Genomic DNA, 24,388 nt, shown 5'->3' on the forward strand with positions numbered 1-24,388 from the left:
ATTAATTCCTTTTATATTGTGAATCAATCAAACTACTTATCTGCAAAAGGCAGAATTTTAATATTACATACTTAGAGATACTACGGTAGTTGATACAACGTGGGATTTCACACTTGAGCTTAATAAAGTATTCGCGAAGGTGGCTCACAGTCCAACAAGCCACGCACTGTTCTTCCAACCAAGAAGAGACGAAGTTGTATCTGCATTCTATCACTATGTCAACTGGCCATTAGGGCCGAAAGCAACTCATGATACGTACATTTAACTGCAGTATACTGCAGCTATTGATCCCACGGCCACAGTTACAAAACCCTGTTATTAATTCACCTAGTGGTGTTACGATGCCTTTCTCATGTTCTTATTAATATTATTAAGGGATTCTTCAAAAAACTTTTCTTTCAATATTGAATAAGAGCAAAAGAGTTTGTTTGAGCATACATTAGTAAAACCTTTTCAATTTTGAACAGTTCTGATCCAAGTTAATAGGAACTCTTCGTTTTTTAGCATTTCCGCTCAAAATGATGGTTTAAAATGTTACACTTCTCACCCTGTTGTTCCAGAACCAGAAGTGAGTTCCGAGCAAAATTCAAAAGCAGTCTATTTTTATAGACATTCGTTTGGCCGGTAACTGGCATAAATATAAATTAAAACAGTTTTGAACCAAATTCAGAAGAATTTGTACGTCTTTTGCACTCTCGCTCTACATGACAGGTTGCAATTTTATATACACTACTCTGTATTTCCGGAACCGGAAATTGACGAATTGTAAGGTTATTTGAATATATTTGTCATGATTTTTCCGTGTCATGTATAAAAACAAGCTCCTGAAAATAATATTTTCGTACTTATCAATCTGTAATTCCTAAACAGGAAGTCGTATCCAGATGAAATTCGGTAGAGTTATATGGGGTTGTAACACGTTTCATTTGAACCTAAGCTTGTGAAAATTGGATAAACGATCTGTGAAAAAATCGAGTGCACTTTTTTAGTTCATTTTACCCCGTAAACCCGGAACCGGAAGTAGGATCCAGATGAAATAGATGGGAGACGCGATTGTTGAGCATTTGATTTAACGGTTCGATTCAGTCTTTTGGCTGCAAAGATTGTATAATTGTTGACTAGTTTTTCTATAGTTATGTTAGATCTCTCGGAAGGAACTAGTCAAACATGATTCAATGTTGGCATTAGAAGCGTCGTTGATGACATATTGATCGAAATGTGTCCGAATGTGTGTTAAAATTAGACCATTAGAATGGTTCAATTGAAAAGTATCACGAAGTTAACATTCAAGGGCTAACAAGCTAACAATATTTTTGCTAGAAATAATTTCACTTATGCTAGTGTCATAGCCTACACAAAAAATTAATTTCACGTTTTCTAAATATTAGCTAATGGCTCTAACAAGTGCAAGTTACAGTCAGCTATCATGAGCAGAAAGTGTTAAAGTGTATGCGTATTTGAAAGGCTTGAACAAATTCGTGGAGTTACAATAGTTTACTGAAAATGATATATTGTTGACTAGAAGCTGAAATCAGTCTTCTAAAAAAACCTCAACACAACACTCAATACAAAATTAGTCCTAAATCAAGCGATTTAATTTAAATAATCGATTGCTCCAAGTCAGTTAGTATCGCCTAAACAATCGAGGCCCAGAGCGATCTATCGCACACAAATCCAGCATATTATCATAATTACATTTAACGGCTGTCACAGAGTTTCATTGACTGATTTAATAGCTTCACGTTTTCTCATTTCCCACCCGCAGATACTATCGAGATGTCACCGTTATCGATGCCGCCCATCGACAGCTGTAGAGGTAAGCGAAATTGACTCACTTCCAAGCAGATTTCTCAGTTCACTTTAGATATCGTTTCGACTTTTATATTTGTTGTACGATACTCGATCATGTTTTCGACTGCGAGCCAATATTTTTATATTAGGCAATAATTTAAAATATTTTCTTCTGATATAATACTAGAACTAAATTCCATATATCATGACAAACATACATGCTTCCTAATTCCATCTTGAGTCAAGTCAAGAGTTAGCATCACATACCCTACAAAAGAAAAGTCAATTCCGTTGGTGTGTGATCAGAGATAAGTTTCCTGTGGCAGTAACGCGTGAGGAAATCCATAAAATGTTTATAGGCAATAAAATTTTAGATGTTCTTTTTTTATAAACTTCGATACCAGAACTTGTACGATTTAATTTTAAGTGTTGATGTCTACTTGACTTCTATTTTCATTCTTCCTGCTTTATCCAGACAGCTTAGTGCTAGAGCGGTCTCAAAAAATCAAAAATGAGTTTATCATCTTTCATCATTTCTTTTGATTTTGTCTCCAAAATAAGCAGTGAACAAATTTTTTGAGAATATTTACAGGAAAGAAAAAATTGCCATTTCCTCCAAATATAGTAAAAGTAAAACAGTCTTGAAAGCTTACAAAAGAAAGGGGGTGTTTTGGCCAGCAGGGGCGCTTTATAATACTTTTCCCTACTCAGTGCAAACGTCGCTTTGGGTGAGATTCTATAGATGGAAAAAATGTTATGCTAACTTTGGACCAAATATACTAACGCGGGCGCACTTCAGAAATGTGTTTTACCATGCTGATGCGGAATCGAGTGATTTTTGGCGTCACTTGATAACTAATGCTAATATAACCACTATAACAGAGAACAGAATGAGTGTCTGACAATGGAAAGAATTCAGCACGAGTGCTTCAAAGTGGTGAAAATCGCAGGTATAAGTGTATCGACCTAAAATAGGAGAAAATTGAATAAAGGAGAAAAAAACTCTTCCTAATCCACTTATTGGTGTAATAACAACACATTTTATCGGTTACATCTCTTATACCATTATATATCCAGAACCAGAAGTGACAGCCATTTGATTTTGATCAAGGGTCCAATAGTAGCCTTCAAATGAGCCTAAGCTTGTAAAATCGGTTTGGCTTCGAGGAAATTAAGCGGTAAAAAACCTTCGAAAATTGCACACACACATTTTCCGATCTAGTCGAGCTGTGTCGAATGGAATATAACTCTATGGGTCTCCGAGACTTTGTCCGAAAGTCGCTTTTTCCAGCAATTCTATTAATTTTCTATGGAGAAAGACAAAAACATTAATTTCATTCCCAGTTGGGTACCTTACACCCCTCATTCTGCTATTTAATTTTCCGAATCTACCTGCCTGGAATATTGCACATAACATCCTATAATTTCGAAACTATGATTCGAGTCCAAATGAAATTCAATAACAGGTTATCGGATCGCTCGAACTTTTATTTGTATCTAAGATACAGAATCGGATCATACGTGTATAGTCGGTTCTCACAGTGGTCGTCAAAAGATGGGATAACTGAGTCCTGACAAGTTCTTATCTCATGCCTCCCCGTGTAACTATGATGACATTTGATCAATAGAACGGCGTCGACTGGGTGCTATTGCTATCGCCTTATGTCCCATTTGTCAACCGGTCTGAAATGGGTAAGACGCACCCTTCTAACAAACAAACCATCAGGCAGGGTTAAGCTGGTACAGCGAAATTCTTTATTATATGACCGGATGTTTTTGCTAGAAGGCTCCGGTCCTCAAAACCCATTTTGGTCTTTTTAACAGTAGTTATATGAAAGCTATCGGATAATCAAATTTGGATCTACTATAATTGTACCTGCATCCACTGGTAATGCCTTGAACTGAACTACGTATACGTGTATAGTCGGTTAGCACAATAATTTCATAGCCTTTCTATATGAGAAAGACAAAACAGTTAAAGTTAAAGTTCCCTACCGAGTTAGTCTTCAGTTTAGAGCTAAATAAAATATTTCATCATTTCTTTCACTTTATTGGTAATGTAAAAACACATATTCAAAACAAGCGTGATGAAATATGGCTGCACGATATATTGTCATAGTTAATACGTTTATTGGCATTATACCGAATTGCATTAAACTTATCAGCGAACTCATAATTTGCAGGAATCCATTAAAAAACTTAAGATAAAACAGAACTCTATTCAGGCACCTTCAGTGTGCACTTACTCCAGTTTACGGTAGCGCAGCAAACTTTACTTACGGGACCAAGGTCTTACGATCATCTTTTTATCTTCACTGTGTGAGTGTATGCAAATTATGGGTCTCGGTACTAACTTACACTTTAATGTCTTTCTTCCATTTATAGATTTCACTTTATTGTCAAATCTATACGAACGGAAAATAAATTAAGCCAATAAATTGCGCTCCGGTTTTCGCTCTCTCTCTACCATACCGTTCCTGTATTTGAATAGCTAGTGCCCCAGGCGGCATATCGAGGATCGAAGTTTCAATGGAAGCTACACTTTAGTAGCACTGTGATTCAGGCACATTTCGGTGGATTGTATGTTTCATATTTTATTTGTGTTCACCAATTTTTATGATTAAACATATGAAGAAACATGAAACGGATTTTTCAAGCGGTATTGACTGGAATATGTTTTTTGAGCCTTAGTTGAAATTTGCTGAAGCATGATGATGTGTAAATACGAAATTGAGCTTGAAGATATCAAACATTCGTTGATCAATTAGAAATAATTACTTAGTTAGTATCACTAAGCTACCTATATTAAAAAGTTTGAATTTTGTAACAGACAATACACAGAAACTTTGAATAAATTGGTAGTGTAATCAGGTAATAAAATATCTGTCGAATAATTCTCGTTTAGCGAATAATCTGATACACAATAAAAGCAAAAGTCCAGCAAAATACCCTTCGCTGCAAGCAAAAGGCAGATAAAAAGCCACCTCTGTGGTATGCAAAAACGGTTCCATAGATTGTCTAGTATGGTAAGGTCGTAATAAGCTTTGATTTTATCTGAACGATTTCTGCTCAGCATGACCAGATTAAGCACGCCTTCCAGCTATTGCAAAATGATACTACTGAAGCTAAACAAGATTGAGGACTGCGCCTAACTAAGCGGTAGAGCGGCAGGTGTACTTATCCAATTAGAATGCAAGCGCTTTGAACTCGAGAAACCTCCTGAACAGTTCCATAATTGATTGCTTGAATTGATCATTTCTTTTCACACTTCTAGTGATGCTAGTATTTTCTCTGTACATTTCTGTTATTTAAGCAATTATTGTTTATCAATTTACAGGAAAAAATATTTTAAAATGACTGAAATTGAGGTTTTAAATTTTCTGGTACGGATTAGGAAAAAGTTCAAAGTAAAAATCCTGCTGTTATAGACGTATAGTCTTTGTCATTTTTTTCAAATCACATGAATGTACCGAAAGAGCACATAATACCGGAAATCACATTTGTCTGTAAAATTGGAAAAATTTCACCCGACACTTCGGCGTAGGGGGGAAGGAGAGCGGACTTTCGGCAAACCAGTGCACGATTTGGAAGCGTCTATCCATCGACTACACGATATAATTGATCGAACGGATACCCAGATGTTATTAGGATTTATCAAGAACAAGAATGGTGGTGTCTACAGGATCTGTTAAAATTTTAGCGCTGGGCTATTTTTTACGAAGTTTTGTTAAAAATACTTATCTCTTTAGCAGAAAAACGTGTTTAGTTTCTTCTGATACATACTGAACTATGGGCTTAGGAACTTTTGAAAATGTTTGGAAGGAGATCTTTTACACCAAACCCAAGTAGCAATTTTTGTTTCAGTAGCTTATTCGTGACTAGTTTGCAACAAGAAATTCGAGTGATTGTTATTAACATCGAACCACTTGGGGGACGCACCGGGTTGGCGGTTCAATGCATAGGGCGCTGGTCTTACAAGCCAGTTGTCGTATGTTCGAGCTCCGACTTAGAAGGATTCTAAGTGTCAGTAAGATCGTAGTACTCTAGCCCCCTGCAATGATTCTGCAGGCTCTATAAATCGATTGCGAAGTCTGTTGAAACAGAAAGGCCAAATTCCACAAACGGGAATGTAATGCCAAGACTTTACTTCCTGATGTGACTCAAGAAGCGCAGTTTTAACTAGTGACTAGCGACATGTTGGAGAAGGGTTAAAATAAGTTGTCGTTACTTTGGAATGTCATACTGAAAAAACATATTGTTGTAATCAACCTTGATCGAGGATCAACTTGTAGGAAGACGATGACCAATGATTTAAACACTCGCGTTAATTTAAAAGACCAAATATATTTGCAGCGGTTTAGAACGAACTGTATTTTCTCGCAACCCAACATCAAGTGAAGGCAGCAATGATCAGTGGCCCCTATCACGCTATTCTTTAAAATAGTATGTGTGAGTTATCAGAACTGCACGAAAATTCTAATGTGGGTTCGACCTTCTTTCCCTACTGTTGATTACATCATATCAAACACATATCTTTCTATAACATGATCATAACTTATTTAAAGTAAACTGAAATCCAGAATGTTTTTTGTGACTCCATAATGTGTTCGCAATATTCTTCTTTCATTTTCGTTAACTTTACATTGCAAAAACCAACCGATAGCTATTTTAATCCATGCAGAAATTGTATGCTATAATCTTGTAATATGTATGTTACTGCTATATCAATTAACAGTAACGATTTACACATACGCTTACGTGTTCATAACGGTTTCGTAACATAAAATAAAGTTATTTTCAACTACTATCCAAGAGCATAGCTGTGATTGCAGAAATGTTTGCATATGTTTGACATATTTGCAAATAATATCTGCTTTTTTCGATTTCGACATTTCAATGGGTATAATGCTTCATTGTTGTGGGGCATACTACTGATTTGTTGTGAGGCAAGCGAGAATGTGTTCGTTTTGGAAAATGCGATTATATCAATCAATTTTCATCACTTCTATTAGAATCATTGAAAATTATGTTCCTCAGCCGTATTGCAATGGAATACCAACATTCTGGAAGAAAATATATTATAAAGTTTCAAAATATCTCAATGTTTTCTTAAGGGGACATATTATAACATTTTACCAGCGCTTTAAAGTCTTATCAGAACTGGTTGAGTTGCTACTACATATTATTAAGATATTCAGCTCTCACATTTCCCGAAAAATAATTGAAAAAATCGACTCTCTGGGACTTAGAAAAAATCTCAACATAGTTCTAAGTCTCAGAAAGTCGATATTTAAAAACAAAAAAACAAACGTTTCATTCAAAAAAAACAAACGTTTCATGCAATTTTAAGACTTTTGGCATCAAAAAAAATTTTCGATTCTAGGAATTTCATGTATTCCCTCCTATGGTACTTTTTTCAAGATCGGAAAAATGTTAAAATCGGTTCAGTCATCTCCGAGAAACTTGCGTGGTTAAAAACAGCGCGTTTTGTCGGTTACATCACTTATATAATCATATCTCCGGAACCTGAAGTCACAGCCATTTGATCTTTGAACTTGATCAACCGACAGTAGCTTTTTAACGAGCCTAAGTTTGTTAAAATCGGTTCAGTTATCTCTGAGAAAATCGAGCGGTAAAAACATCTTTGAAAAGCTCACCCACACATACACATACACACACAGACATTTTCCGATCTCGTCGAACTGAGTCGAATGGTATATAACCACCGCGAACAAAAAATTCGCAGTTCGGCAAGTTCTGCAGGAGTACCGCGTTTTTCACTCCACATCTGGGTGATTTCTGTTCCTCCGCCTCTGGAACCTAGCTCACACAAACAATATCAGTACTACAGAATGCGAAGAAGATGCGGAACTTTTATTAGGTATGATTTAGTTACAGTGACTATATATTTTTATTTTAATGAAAGAATCAGATTCAAATTTTTGAAGAGAACTATACCAATACATCTTTTATGAGATATAGAATTATTCATTATTATTATTTAATTTTACCTAAACTGGTTAGCTTACTTGAGTACTTATACATCTACTGTGCTCATGTTCGAAGTCTAATTGTGCCATACACATATAAAATCCCATGGGATATGGGACTATTATGCGTAGAACGGCAGTATTGTCGCTTTTACTATTTTCTCCAGCGTTTCTGAACAACAGCAATTACATTTGTTGTATTGATATTTTTTTAAATTTTATCTTGGCGTCACGTATGAATGCAACTTTTGACAAAAGGCAGTTATTGTATAGTAGGAAATTTTCAAAAGACTACAGTCATTGGATGAATACAAATATTTTTTTCTGTGCTGTAGTGTTCTAGATTTCACTTTAAAAAAAAATTCCCGCTAGAATGTAATGGAATTTAAATTAATTTAATTTTTCTTATATTCCATCCAATGTTTATTCTAAGTTCAACAAAACAAGGATTAGTATGTTGACACAAATTGTCCAAGCAAAGATCATAACACATTTTCATAGAAAATTTTAAAACAAGGGTAATCCAAATGGCACTATCTTGATTGCAAAAAGTTTTAAATGTAACCTCAGGCTTGGTAGCAGGATAAGTATTTTAACTAGGTATATTCGGATTTTAGATCGACATTAGATACTCCAGGAAATTGCCATTAATCATGACTGTTAAATATCGGTTTCAATGTATTGTACACCAAATTTTGTTGAGAGTAACAAAAAAACTGCTTACGGTTCGTAAATATTATATCTCGAATTTAGTCCAGTAACTTGAGCTTGCACTGTGCGATAAAAGATGCAAGCAAACGCAAAACAGACAGGGAGACTGCAAGCTTGGTAAGACAGCCTGTGTCTACACAATACTCTGTTTCTGGCATATCTGCAGCATATGCTAATTCAATAATGGTTTGCGTGTATAGTAGTGGATAAAAAACTACAACCTTTAAAACCAGTTTTTTTTCATTTTTATTATCATTATAGTACACCTTTTCTCCGTAAATGTTAGGTTTACTTCTTACTCGCAATCAATGTATTTTTTTCTTCTGAAGACACGTCGGTATCCATCCGCTGACATGCCATCAGGCACATATAATGTTTTTTTCTTTCTGATTTTGCTACAATCCAGACTACTGTATATAATTAGTAATATACTACTCTCGCAATTAATAGTTAAAATTTTGAATAAATGTTTACACATCCCTGGTTACCTTTTTCATACTGAATAAAACTTGCGAATATCCATAAAATTATATTCTTGATTCATTCAACCAAGACGCAATCACATTCGGCAATAACACTGAGCGTCGAGTGCCTAAAGCAAATTTTTTAACTTGGGTAACTACATTAGACGTGCACCGGTCGAAAATAAGTGCTTCTCCCTTATACCTATGCTCTCTTTGGTCGATTATTCAAAACTTGTGTTAAGATTTCCATGACTGCTTGATTTGGTGTCAATTTTCTTCAAGATTCACTTTTAGTGAATGGCTTATTTTGTTCTCTATGTCTGCAAATTCGTTCATTTAATGATATTGTTCTTCGCAGTTGATCGGACAATCAGCAAACGCGTTTGAAAACCTTGATCAGATTAACCCATTTTTAGGTTGTTCATGATATGTGGCCGAGGCAAACTGGTTTATATTAATGATGTAAAATATCTTTCCGCAAATATAATAGCATATTGAATTTAGATAAAAATACTTCTTTCTAATTCACTTAGTGGTGTGATAACGCCTTTCTCTTGCTATTCGAACAGTCTCATTAAATCATATATACGATTATGTTTTTGGAACAAAAAGTGTTCTTTGTGAGCATTGTGAATTTACCAAAAAAATATCTAAACGTAGCCTTCAAACGCATCTAAGATCTTTGAAAACGGTTCAGACATTTCGAAACTAATAGTAGCTTCGTAAAAGCCTAACCATCTTCGAAAAATTCATTAGGGATGATAAGCTTGACTGTTGCTACTACCACGCAATCACATTGCTGAACGACGCCTACAAAGTAATTCTTTGCCGTCGTCACCAATAGCTAAGGAGTTCATAGGGCCATACCAAGCGGGATTTACTGGGGCCCGCGTCACTACAGATCACATATTCGCGATAAGACAAATACTCCAGAAGTGTCGTGAATACAACGTACCCACGCATCATCTATTCATTGACGTCAAAGTGGCATACGACAGAATCAATCGAGAACAGCTATTGCAAATTATACACGAATACAGTTTAGCGGATAAACTGATACGATTGATCAAAGTAACAATGGATAGTGACGTTTTACGTCCGAGTATCTGAGACGCTTTCGAGTTCCTTCGAATCTCGGAGAGGGCTACGGTAAGGAGATAAACTCTCTTGTTTCTTGTTTAATATTGCTTTGGAGGGTGCAATTCGAAGAGCGTGGATGGACACGAGTGGTACGATTTTCCGAAAGTCCGTACAGCTTTTCGACTTCGTTGACGACGTTGATATTGTGACATGAACCCTTGAGAAGATGATGGAAACATACATCGTATTGAAAGCCGAAGCTAGGTGTATCGGACTAGTAATAAATGCGTCAAAAACAAAATACATGAGAGGGAGAGGCTCTAGAGAAGAAACACTTCGCCTCCCACCACGTATATTGATTGACGGTGACGATATCGAGGTAGTTGACGAGTTCGTGTTTTTGGGCTCACTGGTGACCGCTGACAGTGACACCAGCTGAGAAATTCAGAGGCGTATTTTGGCAGGAAATCGTGCGTACTTTAGATTTAACTCTAGAAGTCAGTTCGTGTACACCTTTGATCCAGCATAGTCGGAGATCACTTACGATCGAGACGACAGACACAAAGACAATACAATGTAGTGAACAATAGAGTATACGAAACGGACAAATACGATTTACAAAAGCCTGAAACTTGACCTTCAAGACCAAATTCAATTGCTAAAAGAACGAATCTAAACGTTAATGATGTGAGTGAGATTCAATTCATCAAAGCTTCTAATTCTTTTTATATTATGTTTAAACGTTGATGAGATGAAATTGCATTCGCTTCGATTAACAACGAGGTGTCAGTGTCGGGTATGAAAACGTGAAATCCAAAATCCGAAATAGAATTACGTATACATGACCTTCTCTCGCAGGTCAGTGATCATTTCGTTCGAGAAAATTCTTTCCCCGGGATTTTTCCCCGGAATTCGGAATTGCGTGCGAGTTTTACGTATGCGAATGCAAAAGGCAATTCCATCTTATGTAATTTGTGGTCAGAGCGGAAGGTATCTTTGGAAATCGCTGGTTTCCTATGAGAATCAACTGAATATATGCCAGTTTTGTTAACAACCCTGCACTAAAAACGGTAAACCCTGCACTAAAACTGCGAAAAGGACATCTTCGAGCAAAGATAAGGACAACCGGTCAGCAACAGTAACTAGTGAACCCAGTACTCTTGTTCCAAAAACGCTTTCATCTTCGAACCAACTAGCAACTGCAGTCAATGTACAACAAGGTTCATCTACAGCAATTTATAATGACCCCAAGACTACGAACAATGAAGAAAACGAGAAGCAAACGGAATCCACCCACAATGATAATTTTCACAACAACAACACCGACGATGAGGCAATGGATGATAAGATTATCACTTCTGATCAGTTTTTTTTTAATTTTTATTAATGACACTTTACCATCTTTGTGGCATTCGTATCAGAGTGCTGATCAGTAATTTTCACATTTTTGGTGCATATCACCTTGTAATTCCGAAAATGGACGTAAGATCCAAATTAAATTCAGGAACTTTGTATGGAATCGTAAGACCATTCATTTGAATCTAAGTTTGTAAGAATCGTTTAAGCCATCTCAGAGTGAGTGGCATTATTATATCCAGGAACTTTATATAACTGCTCTAACATATCAAAGTCCCATTTGTAGTAAACTGTTTATTCATGCTAACTTTGACTCAGATTAACTCCTAATTGCAGTTAGAATTTCAAATAAAGCCATAATTACTGCAATTTCTATATTCAGCTACGATACTTAGGATACAGATTGCTACGAATACAGATCTGACATTGAAAACCATGTAAACCATTAAATTATTTGAGAAAAGTCTAGTTTTAATGCACAAACAATCCCTATTGTTTCTTTCAAGAATCGAAGAGAAATATTTTGAACAGAATACCACAGTATTATATATGAGAATATGATTGATATCAGAAAGGCATAATTACATCACTAGGTGGATTCAAACAGATTTTTTGTCGATTTATTATAGGCGGCTAAGATTTTGATTATGTTCTATGTACGCTTACCAAACTCAGTGTTGTGGTAGAGCCGTGTCTACCACAGCTCAGGGTGGCGAAAACGGTAACGAGTATGCACGGATTGCTTTGGTTATTCGTTGGTGCTTCTGATGGATGGTTGCATATGAGCTATTTATCTATCAAGATAAACCTTGATGGACATTTAGTAGATCAGTAAGTTCAGGCTGTACTTTGTGCGTGATGTACTACTCCTAAATGTTATATGATTTACTATGCAATTTGCGCTGATTTTTGATTACCTGTATAGATTTTACGAGTTGTCAACTAAGCTAGGCTAAGCTGCAATGATTTTGTTGAATGTTTGAATATATTTTTCACATTTTTTCATTCTCATATACATGTTTCTGTTATTTTCCAGCATATAAGCGTTTTTTTGACTGACGGTCTGCGAGATTTCGTTTCTAAAATGTCTTATGTGGAACACTCATACTTGACTGCAACATGACTGATCAATTTGCTTCGCGGGATGCGTCAAAGAATATGAATGCACTGCCGAAAAGCTTCGAAAAACTAACGGATGAAGTACAGCAGCCATGGAACAGGTAAAATGCAATCTGTTTTAGTAATAATTCATAACAAATACTAACAAATACTAAAACTGTCATTTGAAAGCCTGTTCTAGTCTAAATAGCTGTGTTGTTTTACCTTTCCCTTTAGCCTTGAAACCTACTTTTTTGCGAATCACGGCACTCCGCCGTTCGTTTTTCAATAAGAAATATCATAAACTTTCTTAGTCACTAAAAAATTATTCATCATTCTAATTTTAGTTTTTAATGCTGTTCATATTGTAAGGCAATTCCACGTCTTAACAAGAATAAAACAAATCGTTATTCAATAGTATGCAAACACTGGCTTCTTATTTGAACATATGTTTACGAATGCATAAATATAGTCATTTCATTTTTGGCTCTTTTGACAACTACTTCCGGAAATAATTACTGTAATAATTACTTGAAAACACAATTGTCGTTATTCGCCATGGTTCATGGTAAAATCAAATGACAGCCTCGCGACATAGTAACACCTTTAATCATCCTATGTGCTCAAACGTTAAGAGCCTCATCGGAAGTCCAAAAATATATAAAAAAAACTAGAACAGGAAAGAAAATTTTCTTGGTTGAAACCACGAATAAATCTATTATTTTATTTTGACAGTTGAATAAAGTTCTGGTTAAGACCAGAATATACATATTCTAATTAATTTAGAAAAGAAATTCTTTAACATTTTGAAATTTGTTCTCTCATAGTGAATTCTTATTTCTTTATAATTCTATCATATACATCACATCCAGATAAACATAATCACTCTTTTTTAAATATTGTATGCTTTTTGTTTTGATACTAAGCCGAACCGTTTTTAAGAAAAGCAATTAAACCAGCATCACGCCATTTCACGGTACGTTGGATATGTGATTCAAAGACGCACAGATTTCAAAGTTTGCATACGTGTTAGGCGTATTTGACTTACCAGAAGCATTCCAGTAGTTAGTTTCATTTTCTACAACTTTTGCTTATTTTATTTACAGAGCAATACCAGAATCCGATTACATTCAACTTGGTACATTACGCTATGGCGTGCGCTTATCAAATCCGAACTTGTTGAACCTCAATACCAGTGGAAATGAAGTTCACAACGGGGGCGAGAGCTGCACTCAAGACGCAAGAGCGTCTATAAATTCATACGACAATAACATCAATGGGAGTAGTACTGTGAGTGCGGGAGACAATAGTAGGAGTAGTAGCAGCAGTGCTACCAACAAAAGTTGCTGTTGTGTTGGTGGAGGAACGATTGGGATGCCATGGAATAACAGTTATACGCGTTCTCGATTACCATTGCCAAATACTATGGGTAAGTATACAAGTAACTGAATCAAAATTCTAAATATTAGATGAAATTCTCAAGGAGAATTGGGAATAAAAGGTACCTCCTTAAAAAAATTTTCTATATCTAAACAAAAGTGCAAGAACGCAGAAAAACGGCCGATTATTTAAAACAACAATTATTGCTCATCAAAGCAAAAATAGATGTTTCAAATTGAGATATCACATATTCAAGCCAAATATGCTTTTTACCTTTTTACTTTTAATATGAGGTTGATTTTGGAGCATAAATGCCTTTAGAAGAATAATTAAAGTTATCAGTAATTCACCTGGAAGTGAGTTTAAAGTTATTCTGAGTGATTGAATTATTGAATACAGTTCTCTTCAGTATAGTATTTTCTCGATTTACTATTTAGCACGGTTTCTTTTTGGCAACATAATCGCTCGACTGTGACGTGTTAAATCTTATATTGGAAATTCTGCATAATCTTGGAATTCAAAGATAAAGCACGTTTTTAAACTAGAATATGGTTGTTCCAAACAAATGTTGGTTGTATAAGAAAAAAGTGTTTATCAGCCTAGCAGTGAGATGGTACCATTTTTATCGATTCGCATCCTTTTCAGTCAATATTCGTTGTTACTCAAAAATTGTGGTTAGAAAGAATGGTAATCGATTGCAGTATTAAAATGAATAAGACAAAATTTCTAGATATATTTTCGATTGAACTAAAATATTATTTAATGTACGTATTTTCTCGAATATATTAGAGTAATATGATATTGAGAATTTAAGGGGTCTAAATGATGAAAAATATCATCATTTTTGAGAATTTGTTTCAGAGTTATAGTGAAACAAAATAAATTCAAATTTTTTGGATGATAAAAAGCATTATTCGAACAACATTTTGTAATTTTTTCGTGGAAAAATATTGAGAAATAAGTCGGTGAAGAGGTATTTTTGAGAACGATTCTTTAAAATCATGATTTGCGGTGTCCACTGTATTTCAGCGCAGACTAATAAGAAGTCAACCAATCAAAGCAGCATATATAGAGTAGATGTTTTTCTAGACCCCAACGTTTATGTTTGATTTTTTTTATTTTTTTTATTTTTGGTGGTGAAAATTACGATTTTTCACGAAAAAAACGCCATTTTGTAGCTGTATAACCTTGCTTTGGGGAGGAAACAAGGAAAAGGAAAACATTGGGGTCTGGTTTTTTATATGTGGAAAGTGTGTATAAAATTTGAAAAAAATTGGTTCAGTAGTTTTTGAATGACGATGGATACGGACTTTCAAAACCTGCTTTCGAGAAAAACGCGTTCAAAGTTTTTTGTCTATAAAATCAATGGAAACAATTTATTACTCAAGGGAGCTCGTAGGGTCTAACATTTTCACAAAATCATATTTTTTCTTTTGTATTCTTTTATAATGAAACATTTCAAGAATGTTTTGTCAAGTTTTTAAGTCGATCGAAGCAGAAATCTTGGACCTGTGTGCCGAGCTCTTGCTTCTTTGTAGAATGAGATAAGCAAAGGTAAAGACCAATAACTTGCCGAGTTTTTCTCCGATAGGTTTGAAAATTTCACAGAATATTCTTGAAATGTTTTACTATGAGAAAATACAAAGAAAATAATAAATGATTTTTCAAAAGTGTTAGACCCTACCCGCCCCTTAAGGTGTTTATAATTAAAAGATTTTCCTGAATTTTCGTACAATTATGTTGCCGAAACGGAACCGTGCTAAAGAAAAACAAAATACTATGCTTTGTCCAAAATCCCTACTATTGAGATATGACGGAAAATCGCCCACACAAAAAGATCGATATCTCCGTTAATAATTGACAGATTCTTACAATCTATGGCTTGCTTGATTGACATAAAAGTATGTAAAACTCAAAAAGTAAACAAAATACACATAAACATAACTTCTTACCATATATTATTCGAGTCAGTTCGTCGGGATCAGGAAATTTCGAATCAAATGAAATGGTTTACAATCCCTTAGGTGAATTTAACTGACGTCGGTTACACCGACTTCCGAACTCCGGTACTGAACGTATCGGGAACAGACGAGCTCAATCGTTTTCTTAAAGAAGGCCAAAACGAATTTCATGAAAAAAATGTGCTTAATCCACTATGCAGTGAGATGGAAGTGCAGTTAGTCGATTACATCACTAATGCCTAATAATCTCCGAAACCGAACGTGACAGTCATTTGATCTTCAAACTTAATCAATGGCCCAATAATAGCTTTCAAACAAGCCTAAGATAGTTGAAATCGGTTGAGCCATCTCTGAGCAAATTGAGCGGTAGAAAACAACACATCTTGTCAGTTACGCCACTTCAGAACCGAAAACGATAGCCATTTGATCTTCAAACTTAATCTATTGGCCAAACGGTCCAGTCACCTCTGAGAAACACGCTTATAAAAAAGTAAAATATTGGTTGAATCAAACCAGAATTGTTATTGTGAAACACGCGAATTAAACCTTTTATTATATCGAATGTGTTTGTCTTGTTTCTCGGCTCCTTCTTCCGGTATGTTCATTTGTCCGCTTCAGTAGTTTTTATTTTTCGGCATAGTTTCGCATGTGATTATACTGGTGTAATATTTTGTGCTAGCGACAAAATGGCGGATAGTGCTAAAGTTACTTTTGATAATTTAAATTCGACCAACTGAAATTCATGGAAACAGCGGATGGAGTGGTTGCTCGACAAGGAGGATCTATAGAATTTGTTTCATTTGTCTAAACCGGAAAATCCCGGAGCGAATTGTTTTTTTTTTATTTTTTTATTTAAAAGATATTTTTTATTCAGGCCTATTTGCGTACAAGCTTTACGTGGCCGATTGAGCCGATTTTTCAAATAATTTTTTTTTTTAGTTGGATCTCGTTGTCACCCTTTTTCTAGGGGGAGAGGAGCTTCCATTTCCCTCCTGCGAGGATTGAGGGGCACTTCGTTCGCGGTTCGTCTCGTCATCCATTGCCACATCGATAGTATTGTTGTTGGTTTCAATGCTATTTGCTGGAGATGAGCCTTGTTGTACATTGTTTGCAGTTGCTGGTTGGTTGGATGGTAAGTTGTTCACTGCAGCTAATGCACTTTGTTCTATAGGGGATACGTTGGATGGTTTCGTTGAAGGGGATGCTTCACTGTTGTTGGTGACTGTTACAGGTGTAGTGGGGTTGCTTTGGGTTGGTGTGACGGAAGCACTGTTGTCCTTTGGTGTAGTTGTCTCCTTGTCCAGTTTATCACATGGCTTACCGTAGTGAACAGCTTTTTGACAATACTGACATGTGGCCATCTGATTGTCATAGGTAACAAGTAATTTGAACGGAATTCTTGTATCTTGACCGAAAATCACATAAGAAGGTATAGGCTTCTTCAAGTGTATGCGTAATACACGTACGCCATTTAGAATACCGGGGAAAAAATCTTCCACTTTTCTTTTTCGATAGAGAGAATCTCTCCGTATTGGGACATAGTTTTGCGAATATAATAATTGGTGACGCTTGAGTGAAGATCATGCACACGCACTTCTATAGCACTATCATCCATATATACTGGAATGTTGTACCTAATGTTCTCGTGTTCCACATAGTGCACATTGTTATTGTCTTTTGCGAATTGAAATGCATCCAAATCTTCATAAAACTGGATGTAAACAACATTATTCGTCTTATTGCATTGAAGTAAATGCACACGTTTAATGTCCAGCTGCATTTGCTCCTCAAGCAAACCTTCAAGTTCTCGTATCGAAGGTCGAATTTTGCACTGCCTGAAGTCAACAACAATTGTATTCTTTCGTACGGACGGTAGCTTTTGTTCGTTTGGTTCACTCATTTTCGAGGTCTATTGTTCACTACACAATACTGTACTTGGTTTCTTCTGTTTCCAACGTAAGCGGTTTTGTTTTATCGACTGACTTGGATGAGATGTAAAACCGAACTGAGCGAATTAGTTGACTCGCGATCGAAAGTCTCGTGCAAATATAGGTTTATTTCTGGAAGAAAGCCAAATTAAAATCGTGAAAGCTGCCGATGCTTGAAATGTGAAATGCTCTTAAAGAGCACCACGAAAAGGTGACCATGTCAACCGTAGTGTTTTACCTAACTCAGCTGTGCGGTTCGAACATGTGTGCGAACATGAGTGTGATGATATGGACATTTGTCGAGCATGGAGGGTTTATTAGATTAACTGATCGCCGCAGGGCAGAATTTGGAAGAGTCGCTAAAATAGCAATGATGTTTAAAAGTGTTCCGCAATCATATCGGGGCTTGGTGCAAAGCCTACAATGTCGGGTTGATGCAGATTGGATGGTGGCTGTCATAAAAACTCAACAGTTGGATGAATTTTGGCCGCGGCAGCAGCAAGGATGGCAGCAAACAGGAGCAGCAATGTTTCTTCTGTAAACAACCTGGACATGTGAAAGCGCAGTGTAAGAAGTGGTTATCCAAGAAACACAATGGTGATGCTGTTTCTGGTGCCGATAAAAAGCTTGCACCGAAGGTTGTCAAGCCAAAAGCAAAACAAGCTCAAGGAATGAGAAACGCGGTGTATTGTGGCGATGAAAGATGACTTCGGCCGTTTCACCACTGTCTACTGTTTTCAGAGCAAGGATGAAATCACCGGAAAAGGAAAGGATTTCGTAAACCGTTTTGAGACAATTTTCGGAAGGAAACCTGTTGCCATAAGGTCTAACGGAGGTGGTGAATTTATCTACTGGAAATTTCGGAAATTTTACGGTGTTGAGGGAAACACCGCAGCAGAATGGGTTGGCTGAGCGGAAGAACCGCTCACTCCAAGAGATAGCCATCTGATGCTGGCGGACGCTAATAAGAACAAACTATACTGGGGCGAAGCTGTGATGACGGCGACATACATTCAACATCATATACCGTCGCTGGTAATCGAGAAAACACCGTATGAGTTGTGGACGAGCAGTAAACTGGATTTAACGAAGCTGAGAGTGTTTGGTTGCGTAGCATATTTACACGTCCCAGAAGCTAAGCGTTCCAAATTAGATCACAAGGCGATGAAACTAAGATTCGTTGGGTACTCGGAGGAGCCTAAAGGGTACAGTTTTTTTACCCTTCCACGAATCGCATTACCATAAGTCGAGATGCAAAGTTTATTGAACTGGAAGATGATTCGGACATGCAGATGAAAGAACAATCTACTTAAGCGAAACAATCAACAAGTGACTGGATAGTGCTGAAGATAGTGATTCGGAGTTTGAAGGATTCACAAGCGCAGATGAAGGTTCTGATGGACTCTTTCGAGAATGTGATAGATCACGGACACAGGAGGAGCAAGATTTATCTCAACCGACAAGGCGATGGAGAATTACATTGAAACGCTTGTGATAAAGTTCAATCTACAGGATTGCAAGGTATCGAAAACAGGATGGATGCAGGTTATTCTCTCTTTCTCTCTCTCTCTGTTTGTGTGTGTGTCTCACTTTTCTCGGAGATGGCTCAACCGATTTTTACAAACTTAGATTGAAATGAAAGGTCTCAAGTTCCTCAATTTCATTTGGATCCGACTTTCGGGTCCAGAGTTAAAGGGTGATAGGCACCAAAAATGTTGAAAAATGTTAAAACAATGTCACTCATTTTTCTCGGAGATGGCTAAACCGATTTTCACAAACTTAGATTCAAATGAATGGTCTCATGGTCCCATACAAAGTTCCAGAATTTGATTTGGATCAGGTTTCCGGTTTCCGAATTACAGGGTGATATGCACCAAAAATGTGAAAATAATGTCACTCACTTTTCTCGGACATGGCTGAACCGATTTTCACAAAGTTAGATTCAAATGAAATGTCTCACGGTCCCATATCAAGTTCCTGAATTTCATTCGGATTCGACTTCCGGTTCCGGAATTACCGGATATGCACCAAAAATGTGAAAATAATGCACTAAAAATGTGAAAATTATGTCACTCATTTTTCTCAGAGATGGCTGAACCGATTTTCTCAAGATTATATTCAAATGAAAGGTCTTATGGTCCCATACAAAGTTCCTGGATATCATTTAGATCCAAATTCTGGTTCCGGAATTACTGGATGGTATGCACCAAAAATGTGAAATTAGTATTACTTCATTTCCTCGAAGATGGTAGGACCGAGTTTCACAAACTTAGATTCAAATTAAAGGTTCCAAAGTTACGGAATTTCACACGGAAAGACCGAAATCAGCATTTTGGCGAAAAAATTAGTTGATTTTCTGATTTTAGTTAGTTATTTTTTGAGACAACTAAAAAAATCTTACTTTTGCTAATTTAGATTTTCTAATTCTAGTTCCCTTAATAATAATAAAATATTTGTTGAAATGGCTATTTTTTTAGTTGAATTCACCAATTAAACGTGCTGTCATTTCTTAGCTAAGGCACGCTTCATATCCATTCAACTAATTTTTTAGTTGAATTAGAGAAATAAAACGTTGTTTTCAACCAACATAAATGGTTGAATTGGTTTCTGCCATTTGCAGCTATATGGCGCTCTGTCACCGAAAAAACGTTAACACCGTAATGACTACTAGCTACTAGATGGCACACGACTATCGAGAACAATTTCAGTCACGATTATCTTTTCTATATTGGCAGGTATAAATACGATGTTGTATTAGAGAAAAAGATATAAGCGAAACATAAACTCCTTTTTGAAAATTTTTCTTCTCAGTTGCTGTTTTCTTCATTCGACTTCGCGAAATTGACTATCTCACTGAAAACTTTGAGCACTCGGAAAACAAAAACCGAATACAAGTAGTACACCGGACAGCGTAGCCCAGAAGGTTGGAAGATACAAAAAACATCATTTGACATATACAATTAGAGTGTAATATTCGAACTCACTTCACTGTTCCCCGTAAAAACATTATTACGCACAATCGCTTTAAATGCGCACAAATTCTGAATAAATACACTTTCCACTAACAGTTTACGTCATTTTTACATATCGGTTTAGAAATTAATATGATTGAATTTTTATTTGATCATGATTGAATAGATTATTTGATCGTGATTGAATAGATTTTCACTAACTTAAGTTCAAATGTAGTATATCAATGTAGTAGTATTATGTAACAGCAATCTTCAAAACTATTTTCTGAACTTTTTTAAATTGTAGTATTTCGGGTAATTTCTGCTGTAATCTACAGGAGAAAATGAAAATATGAAAGGCATCATTACACCACTAGATGGATTAAAACATATATATATATATATATATATATATATATATATATATATATATATATATATATATATATATATATATATATATATATATATATATATATATATATATATATATATATATATATATATATATATATATATATATATATATATATATGTATATATATATATATATATACATATATATATATATATATATATATATATATATATATATATATATATATATATATATATATATATATATATATATATATATATATATATCAAAAAATTAATATTATTATTAATTGAAACCGTTCCCACAATTTGTGATATAGTTTTTAGTTGTTTGATTGTATGGTATGCCTCGTTTTTCCATACGAATTAAAAATTAGCAAAATCTGTATATGAAAGACGCATAATTCGCGTAAAAGAACTCATAATTTAAAGAAATATCTAAATAAATGCATAACTTCAAAGAATCTCTTAGTTTCCGAAGCCCACATAAACTGGAAAATCCACTGAAAAAGTCGTCTATAAAGAATTTATACGCGCCTTTTATTTTTATAGACGTACTTTTCAAATCCACGCAGTGTCCGTGAGTATTCTGATACAGAGAAGAACAAGTTTATTTGGTAAACTATATATCACTGATTTACTGATCAATCATAATATAAGCATAGAAGAAAGCATGTTTTCTGAATAACTTTACTAATAATGCCATGTCTTATTTTACGAAAGTCTAGTATAAGAATAAACGATTGGGATCATTCTTGTTTCGGTAGTGCGTGAAAGTTATACTCGCGAAAATTGAATGAGCTCAATGTCGACGCGAAACAGCGTTTGCGCATTTCATGCGTAAGACGAAGAAACCCAACAGGGTGTTTCGCAGCCAAAATTACAATATTTTCACTCCGATTATACCTATCCGGTGAAGCTGTTCTATTTCTTGGACCAAGGAAGCCTTCATTGACTTGGAAAGTACAAAAAAGGCACCCTATGGATTTAATTTTCCAACATTTTCTTAGAGTTGAAATCAACTCGTCGCGTTCTGAGTAGGTGTAAGCAGGGAAATATCACATTTGTGTGTATGAGTATATATTTTTCATCAGCCGTATAAACAGCGAACACTGCACGATGAAAATTCAAATTTTCGTTTTCTATCTTTCCAGCTAAGAATAGAAAATCGTCGCCCTCAACATCGGCATCGTCATCCTCTTCGTCATTCACTCATCAGCAGTTGCATCTTGCTCAAAGACAAATTAGTACACAGCAAGAATTCAAAGGAAAGCTGAAGTACAATAACGCTGTAGATCATTCAAATTTTCCAAAAACTACCAATAGTGATGATAAGAAATCCTACGATAGTACAAGTGTTGATAAACAGAACCAGAACCGTGAAACGCCGCCTTCAACCATTTCGACTGTTTGTTGTTACAGTAACAGATTCGACACTGCTTCCAATAAGAATGCTAAAAATAACAACTTAAGTAAGGTGAGCAACAAGTATTCAGACAGTAAAACACTGAAGATAGTGAATAATAGCAGTGAACACAAGGACATACAAACAAGCGGATCGAATGGGATTAATTTAAATTGCAAAAATTCGTTGAATTTGAGCGGTTCGGAAAAAAATGAATATGGCGCCGTGAGTCGTACTAAAAAGATCAGTGTGTTTCCTGCGGTTGTATGCAGAAAGGAGACCGTTAGTAGCAGTGCAAACAGTGTAAAGTTACGAACTGATGGTGATGATACAAATATAAAATTTGGAAACGCACAACAGTTGAAAGAATCATGTCCTGTAGCAGTGAATATAAATAATTTGAATAGAAATAATTCATCGAGTTTTAGTGAGAATCGAACTGAATGCACAACGAACCAAATTAAAAGAAGCCCCTTCGTTCATAGATATGAAGTAGGGACAGATGAATTTTCCTCCTCTTCGTCATTATCACCTACACCATCAATACCAACAGAACCGTGGTTGATTGAGTATAATACTGAATTTACTGCACGTAGCTCGCCGGTTCCATTGGCGAACTGTTCATTTGTTAGTGATTTATCCCAGAAAACTCGAACTGGGTCACAAACATCGAAATTCTCTACGCTATCGTCTGGCCCAAGAAAACTGCACACTTCACATCATCGCATTATCAACGAATCCATTGATCCCACTACAAGCAATCAATCAATTTTGAAAAGACTAGCAAAAGTTCACAACGAATCACAATTTACTTGCACACAAAATGTCGATTGGAATTCAACATACGAAAACGCTTCTACTACTCAAAACTTTATGGGACATCGGAAAAGTTCACTTCCTGTAATACATCATGTGAATGTCATCCATCCACAACGATATCGAAAATTGTCCTCGGATATTGCTGGTGCGACGGGCAATGGCCGATCAGATGAAGCAGATTCATCTGTGGTCAAATGTCATCTCACGCCAAAATTGTCTCATAAGGGAGCTACAGGGGACCATTTAACCCCGGAAACGCGTTTGCAATCATTGAACCGTTACTGTGCACAGAACCTAAATCGTAATGTGAGTAAAACGGAATCAGGAGAAATCAGTTTTATCGATTCATCTGATCTGTCGTCGACTGGAGAAGATGTCATAACTGTGATTACCGAAGATGAATACCGTGAATATCAAAAATTTCATTCGTTGCCACATAATGGTAATGCTTTAGTGAACGATTCTTGTCAAAGTGATGGTGTTAGTACTCAAATTTCCGAATGCTTTGGTGTTTCCTCCTCAGATGAGTTGAGTAGTGTATGCAGTGGAAGTGACACAGTTCTCGCACCAGCGTCATTCGAATGTATTGAAGACACCAAACGAAATTTTCATGTAGTTAGATACCGAAAATGCAATGTGCCAGATTTTCCATACAGTGTTAGTTTTGATAGAAAGCAAGGAATTTCCAGTGGGTATGCGAATTCCGTTAATCAAAACGTTACTACTTATACTCAAAGTGATACCAACAACAACCAGCATAACAGCAACATTGGCAAGGAGCAAACCTTATCTTATTTTAGCAATAGGAGTAGAGAAATAAACACGATCTCAAACGAACGGTTTTCGTTGTTAAACAAATTTAACGATCTATCACCGGATAATTCATCGAGTAGCTTGAATTGTTTTGGAAGAAATCAGCTGTATGCTAAGACATCGCCGGAAAAACCGGTAAGTAAGACCATAGTAGTCCTAGAAATATTGACGAACATGTTCAGGGAATGTAAAATGTCAAACGAAATAATACCAGTAAATTCGTATGTGTAGATGTATTGCATGTGTCTACATTTTTATTTATG

The 24,388-nt window shown here is 35.8% G+C and overlaps 2 protein-coding genes across 8 annotated transcripts in view; one reads left to right on the plus strand and one right to left on the minus strand.

The window, feature by feature from the left end:
- The window catches only part of LOC131433085 (uncharacterized), a 93,239-nt gene that overhangs the window by 38,945 nt on the left and 29,906 nt on the right, over nt 1–24,388 (plus strand). For 4 of the 5 annotated variants that reach the window (XM_058599865.1, XM_058599861.1, XM_058599862.1 and 1 more), the window contains 4 exons: nt 1,766–1,816; nt 12,429–12,612; nt 13,597–13,919; nt 22,243–24,260. In XM_058599865.1, the coding sequence (XP_058455848.1) occupies nt 12,512–12,612; nt 13,597–13,919; nt 22,243–24,260 (2,442 nt within the window). In that variant the 5' untranslated portion in view covers nt 1,766–1,816; nt 12,429–12,511. The remainder of the gene's footprint in view (nt 1–1,765; nt 1,817–12,428; nt 12,613–13,596; nt 13,920–22,242; nt 24,261–24,388) is intronic. The other variant, XM_058599866.1, reaches the window with a different exon arrangement.
- The window catches only part of LOC131433086 (beta-galactosidase-like), a 58,833-nt gene that overhangs the window by 23,012 nt on the left and 11,433 nt on the right, over nt 1–24,388 (minus strand). The window contains exon 1 of one of the 3 annotated variants that reach the window (XM_058599868.1): nt 13,539–13,676. The exons of the other annotated variants lie outside the window; for them this stretch is intronic. Coding sequence (XP_058455851.1) covers nt 13,539–13,565 — 27 coding nt within the window. The 5' untranslated portion in view covers nt 13,566–13,676. Of the gene's footprint in view, nt 1–13,538; nt 13,677–24,388 lie in introns of those variants that run through there. 3 annotated transcript variants of the gene reach the window in all.

Source organism: Malaya genurostris, chromosome 2, assembly GCF_030247185.1.
Source record: "Malaya genurostris strain Urasoe2022 chromosome 2, Malgen_1.1, whole genome shotgun sequence".
Classification (NCBI taxonomy): domain Eukaryota; kingdom Metazoa; phylum Arthropoda; class Insecta; order Diptera; family Culicidae; genus Malaya; species Malaya genurostris.